The 6693-nt window shown below is 37.0% G+C and overlaps 1 protein-coding gene across 1 annotated transcript in view; it reads left to right on the top strand.

The window, feature by feature from the left end:
• The window catches only part of ANKRD66 (ankyrin repeat domain 66), a 24533-nt gene extending 20901 nt beyond the window's left edge, over positions 1 to 3632 (top strand). Inside the window, exon 4 of the mRNA XM_069065821.1 lies at positions 2906 to 3632. Coding sequence (XP_068921922.1) covers positions 2906 to 3107 — 202 coding nt within the window. The 3' untranslated portion in view covers positions 3108 to 3632. The remainder of the gene's footprint in view (positions 1 to 2905) is intronic.
• The last annotated feature ends 3061 nt before the right edge of the window (positions 3633 to 6693 follow it).

The raw sequence follows: 6693 nt of genomic DNA, 5'->3' as shown, positions 1-6693 counted from the left end.
GAAGGAAGGAAGGAAGGAAGGAAGGAAGGAAGGAAGGAAGGAAGGAAGGGGAAAATAATATGACTCAGTCTGTATTCAAATACTATCAGTTCTTTCTCTGGGGGCAAAGAGCATTTTTCGTCATGAGTCCTTTGAAGTTGTCTTTGTTCATTGCATTGCTGAGAATAGCTAAGTCATCCACAGTTGATCATCATACAATGTTGCTGTCACTGTGTACAATGTTCTCCTGGTTCTGCTCACTTCACTCTGCTCCTGTAAGTGTTACCAGGTTTTTCTGAAATCAGACTGCTTGTCATTTCTTATAGTACAATAATATTCTATTACAATCATATACCACAAATTGTTCAGTCATTTCTCAATTGATGGACATCCCCTCAATTTCCAATTCTTACCCACCACAATACAAGCTGCTACAAATATTTTCATACAAATAGGTCCTCTCCCTCCCCTCTTATTTGATGTCTTTGGTTCCTTGCTTTTTAGAATGGATCTATTCCAGAACAGCTAAGCATTAGGCAAAATTCAGTAAAACAAATACATTTTTTTTTACTGAGTTCCATTATATCTCTAGAGATGTGTTCTCAAAGAATAAAATTCTAATTAAGTTAGTAGATTAAACTTTTAAAATACACTTTTAATGAGTAAGCACTGAAGAAGGTAGCCATGCCAATGACATCCTAAATGTTGTAATACTGATGTTTCTTCAGCATTCCTTCACCTGATTCCTCACAGCAAAGAATATATTGTGTTGTGAACCATCCACCTTGCTAAGTTTGAGAACCACAGCTGTAAATCTTAATAATTTCTATTTGTGATTCAAAATATCAGACTCCATATTTATATGCACAAAACTTAGCTCCCCTCATTAATTCCTCTTTCATACAGCTGGCAAATTGGTATTTCTAAACCATAGGTCTGATCATGGAACATCTATGTCCCAGAAAGTTAGTGCCCTCTATTCCAAAATGCCTGCCCGTTGTTTTGTATATACTTGCACATCTCCCTGATAGAATGTAATCTTTCTGAGGGCAGGGACCATTTCATTTCTGTCTTTGTATCTCCGTTGCTTAGCATACTGCCTGCCACATAGTATGTGCTTAATATGATTATTAGTTAAATGATTGATTGAATTCTAATTGCCTTTAGGATAAAGTATAGAATCCTTTGTTTGGCCTTTCAAGACCTTCACATTCTGGCTTCAACACATCTTTCTAGACCAATGACATATTCATCCACATGCATTCTATGATTCAATCAGACTATTTTACTTTTATATAACATCTCATCTCATACTTCAGTGTGTTCATCCAGGTTTCCCTATGCACAGAATGCTGCCCTGTGTCACTTCTACCTCTTGTAACCTTTAGCTCAAAATTCAGCTCAAATGACACCTCCTTCAAGAAACTTTTCTTGATTTTCCCAGTTGATAATGGCACCTTCTCCTTGATTTTGTATTTTGCTGTTGAGTCATTTTCACTTGTGTCCAACTCTCTGTGACCCATTTGGGGTTTTCTTAGCAAAGATACTGGAATTGTTTATCATTATCTTCTCCAATTCATTTTACAGAAGAGAAACTGAGACAAACGGGATTAAATGACTTGTCCAATGTCACATGTTGAGTAAGTGTCTGAGGCCAGATTTGAATCAGGTTCTCCTGACTCCAGACCTGGTACTCTATTCACTTTACTACTTAACTGCCCTGATTGTGTGTGTGTATGTGTATGTGTATGTGTATATATATATATATATATATATATATATATATATATATATATATATATATATATATATAAACTCTATCTTTACTTATCTTTGACTATGCTGAATCCCTTTAGTAGATTATAATCTCCTTTTAAGCAGGAACTGTTTTACTTTTATATTTGTATTCCAGTGCCTACTACCATGCCTGGAACAGAGTAAGGGCTTAATACATGTAGAGTGATTGATTTTTGCCTGAACATTTGTCATATCTAAAAGACAGTTTGGGGTGTCCAAAATGTTACACATGGCCAAGAGTTACAGCCATTTAACATACAGGATCATTGATTTAGTGATGGAAGAGAAGTTGGAAGTCATCTAGTTCAACTTCTTCATGTTATGAATGAGAAGACTGAGGCCCAGGAAAGTTAAGAGACATGTACGAGTACACATAGATAATAAGCGTGAGATACTTTAGGCAAAGAGTTTTTGCTGTCTCTGCATCATGAACCTTTTGGCAGTCTGATGAAACCTATGGACCTCTTCTCAGAATAAGATTTTAAAATGCATAAAATAAAATATATGGGATTACAAAGGAAACCAAGTCTGTTGAGCTATATCAAATTACATTAAAATATATGAATTTTAAAAACTCAAGCAAACAAGTTCATAGATCTCAAATTAAGAATATCTGCATCTAGCCTAAAAAATGCGTTAAATCAAGATTTAAACAATCAGCATTCCATTCTTTCCAGTTGGGTAAATCTTTAGAATATTCTGTTTTGTTTTGTTGGAGGGTGCTTCTATTTTATTTCTATTCAGGTACTGGGTTATTATTATACTAGAAGAGAGGAAGGGTAAAAAGAAGCATTTATATAGCACCTATTATAAAAGCCAGGCAGTGTGCTAAGCACTTTACAAATATTATCTCATTTGATCCTTACAACAGTCATTCTGGGTAGGTGGTGTTATTATACACATTTTATAGTTGAGGAAACTGAAGCAAAGAGAGTTAAGTGACTTACTTGAAGGTCATATGCCTAGGAAGTGTCTGAGGCCAAATTTCAACTCAGATCTTCCTTACTCCAAGCCTCATTCTTTATTCACTGCTTTACCTAGCCTGAGTTATCTTCAGCGACAAGAGAGCAATAATTTCAGATGTGCTTTTGAAATGGTAAATGACCGTCCTTTTTCTTCTCTTTTCTAGGGCCGAGGTTGAATGTCAGGCCTACCGATTAATGGCCCAGGAGAAGGGGCTGTCATTGGATCAAAGAGATGAAGAATGGGAACTCAAGAAACAAGAAGTTGAAAAGACTCTCCCTTCTCTAAATCCAAAGGAAAATAGGAAAAAGATTAAGAAATTTCAAGGCCCCCACCAGACTCCATGTGGTCAGGCTCACTTACATTGAGACTGTTGTCGGTAGCTTGGCAAGGGAAATCACATAGTTAAAGCTAGAGACCCTCAGATAATTGAATCTTGTTCTAGGAGTCTGAAAAAGTCTACTTTTATGAGGTAAACTTTTCCTAGGGCCAAGTTAGGAGTAGCAACTATGTTACTTCTTTGTTAGATTTGCATATACCTATATAGGGGCATGCAAAGTTTATTTTCCAGGGTTGGCCTGTACCAGGGCTCCCTAGTAAAAAGATCCTTCTAAAGTAAATAAATCCTTGGTAAACCCGTAACTGGACTGGGACTGGACCTGTTATTTATTCAGCATAAGGAAGCCCCACATAAGGAAATTCTATTAATTTTGAACTTAAGTGCAAAAAAGAAAAAAAGAAAACATTTTCTTGAATATACACAACATAAAAAGAAAAATCAATATAAAACCATAAATTTCCATTTCAACTGCTTGCTTTTTTTTTTCTGGAAAAACTATGTGATAAATATTACACATCATTTTCAAAGCTGTTCTGCTTTTCTGTGAGTCCTTCTAAGTTTTCTTTTTTTTTTTAAGCAATCGGGGTTAAGCAACTTGATCAAGGTTACACGGCCAGTCATTTCTGGGTGTGGTGCTGAGTGTCTGAGCCTGGCATTCGATCCCCAGGTCATCCCGACACTGGAGCCGGTGGTCTTACTCGCTGAGCCACCTGGCTGCCCCTCTAAGTTTTCTTTTGTTCTCTGCTGTGTACTTTTTATTTTTTCTCTCCCTCCCTCTCCACCTTGCCCTAGAGAAGGCTACCATTAGACGCCAATATATATATGTGTGTGTACATGTATATATGTGTGTGGATATATATATGTGCGTATGTATGTACAAATTAAGAATGTATATATTAAATTAAGTATGTATATATGTAAAACCATGTTGTACATACTTCTATTCATCAGTTCTTTCTCTGGAGGTAGATAACATATTCCTTTATAAATCCTTTGTATTTTATTTGAGTATTTATAATGCTCAAAATGACCTAGTAATTCAAAGTTGTTCTTAGAACAATATTGCTGTCACTGTGTACAATGTTCTCTTGGTTCTGCTCATTTCACTCTTCATTATTTCATAAGGAAACTCTCTGTACCAATTCAGACCGGCATCTTCTATGCAACTTAACAAAAAAAAAAAGCAAGTTGCCCAGGGCAGTGAAAAGTTGACACTTGCCACATTTGTGTGCCATATGTATGGTTTTGAACATACCTTTTGTTTCCCAGGCTTGACCTGTATTATGGTGCTCCAACCAGCAGGTTTCCTGGTCAATCCATAAATCAGCTGTTGCCACTTTACCCTGATCTTGTGGGGATTCACTGTGAAGGGGATGACTTGGGTGGTAGTCATGTTCTCTTATCACTGGCTGCACCCTTAAATTCTCCCTCTTTCCTCTGTCCCACGTAATCATGAAATTTCATGGAGATAAATAAAGAGTATCGTCAGTAAATGATAAGAGGAAATCTACTCAAGGCCAAAATCACTACTCAGTTTTATGCAACCTATCAAAATTTTATAAGAAATTATTGTTTTCCTAGTTTGTTTCACAATGCTGCTATGTTTAGCACCTATTTCAGTTAATCACATAGAGTACGAAGTCAGCTAATCCTTTAGAGAGTGAATTGGTCTCCCTGGCACATTTACGTTGAAATAAAAGATGATAATCATGACAATGATTGGCACTCATATAACATTTTCAAGTTTGCAAAGTGCTTCATGGAAATGATCTCATTTGAGCTTCATAACAATTCTTTAAGACTGGTAGTATAGATACCATGATTTCCACTTAATATACAAGTAAACAAACTCAAAGAGGTTAACAGAGGTGCATCCTTCAAGAGAAACTTATGGAAATAAGAAGTTCATACTATACAACATGTACATGATGACACAATTAGTAGCAGTAAGTATTAGTACAGCAGAATGGGAAGCATTTACCTAAAACACTTCAGTGATCTGCCTTTAACAGCAAGGTAGGATGGTGTCATAGATTGCTGGGATGAGACTCAAGAGGTTTTGCTTTTCTGATAGCTAGTTGTATGACCTTGAACAAATCATTTCTCTTCTCTGAACTTTACTCACTTCCTACATGTATAAAATAAAGAGACTGAATTAAATTCTCTTTTTGTTTTAATATTCTAGGATGAAAAGTGGTCTGGGGGCCTGCTTCTTTCCTCATCACTAAGGAAAAGTTCATTTTGTTTGCATTTAAAACAGGCCAAATAATTAACACTAGGGATTGGGGGAAAAAACACTAGCTTTAGAGTCAGAGGACCTAGGTTTGAACACTTGTTCTTAGTGGAAACCAATGTCATACTGTACAAGTCACTTAACATTTCTGGGCCTCAGTTTCCTTACCTATAAAATGAGGAGGTTGAACTAAACAGCTCCAAGAGCCCTTCTATTTCTTTTTGTTTGTTTGTTTGTTTTGTTTTTTGAAAGGGGGAGGGTAGGGCATTTGGGATTAATTGACTTGCCCAAGGTCACATGGCTTGTTTTTGTGTTAAGTGTCTGAGGCCGGATTTGAACTCAGGTCCTCCTGACTCCAGGGCCCCGTGCTCTATTCACTGCACCACCTAGCTGCCCCAAGCCCTTCTATTTCTAAATCTATGATAACATAATATGTGTTTCTTTTGTATACTCAGAGAAAAGTTCAATATGCCATTGTTGGAAGGGTCTAAGAGTTTAGCCACTGCTCTCTTCTGTTCCACAATTCTCCTTGTTTGATGAGAATGTGAATCTGTATGCCATATAATTGTGGTTCCTTAGCCACAATTTAGAAAAATTGGGCAAAATGTTGGAAGTAGGAATTTGACCCTCTAGAACTCAGAGCAGACTTAACCTCTGCTTTAGGAAGTCATTTTAATGGCTCTTCTTTTCATAGACCAATCTGCGTGTTTTTGTTTCTCAGTTTTTTGCATGATCAGTTCCCCCACACTCCACATTAAAGAATGATTCTAGGTATTGTTCTTATGTACTTGTCTGGTGTGAATGCTCTTAAATAAAATTTTGAAAGTACTGTCAATTCTTGTGGAAAAGTGTTCAAAGATTTAAGTGTCCACTCTGGTCCCTAAAGGATGTTAAGAATGTACTCACTAGGGGCAGCGAGGTGGCACAGTGAGTAAAGGGCCGGCTCTGGAGTCGGGAGGACCGGAGTTCGGTTCCGGCCTCAGACACTTTACACCCACACAAAAAAAACTAGCCATGTAACCTTGGGCAAATTACTTAACCCCAATTGCCCTCCAAAAAAAAAAAAAGAATGTATTCCCTTAGAGCACTTAGGTGGCACAGTGGATAGAGTGCCAGCCCTATGATCAGCAGGACCTGATTTCAAATCCAACCTCAGATATTTACTAACTGTGTGACCCTGGGCAAGTCACTTAACCCTTATTGCCTCAAAAAAATAGTATACTCACTTAAATACAGAGAAAATTCTATCTTTACTCCTTAATCTTCCCCATGTAAGTTGTAGAGGTTCATATTAAAATAACCCAGTAGCTGTTGAAAGCACCAGTGCTCAACAAAATTTCAAAGTGTGTCATCTGTAAACCCAACTTTCTCTTTTTTTTCA

Source organism: Petaurus breviceps, unplaced genomic scaffold, assembly GCF_028583685.1.
Source record: "Petaurus breviceps papuanus isolate PSGF00001 unplaced genomic scaffold, PetGlider_PUasm1.0 90701, whole genome shotgun sequence".
NCBI classification, from domain to species: Eukaryota; Metazoa; Chordata; class Mammalia; order Diprotodontia; family Petauridae; genus Petaurus; species Petaurus breviceps.
The sequence above is the reverse complement of the archived record's forward strand: the minus strand, read 5'-3'. Positions and strand labels throughout refer to the sequence as shown.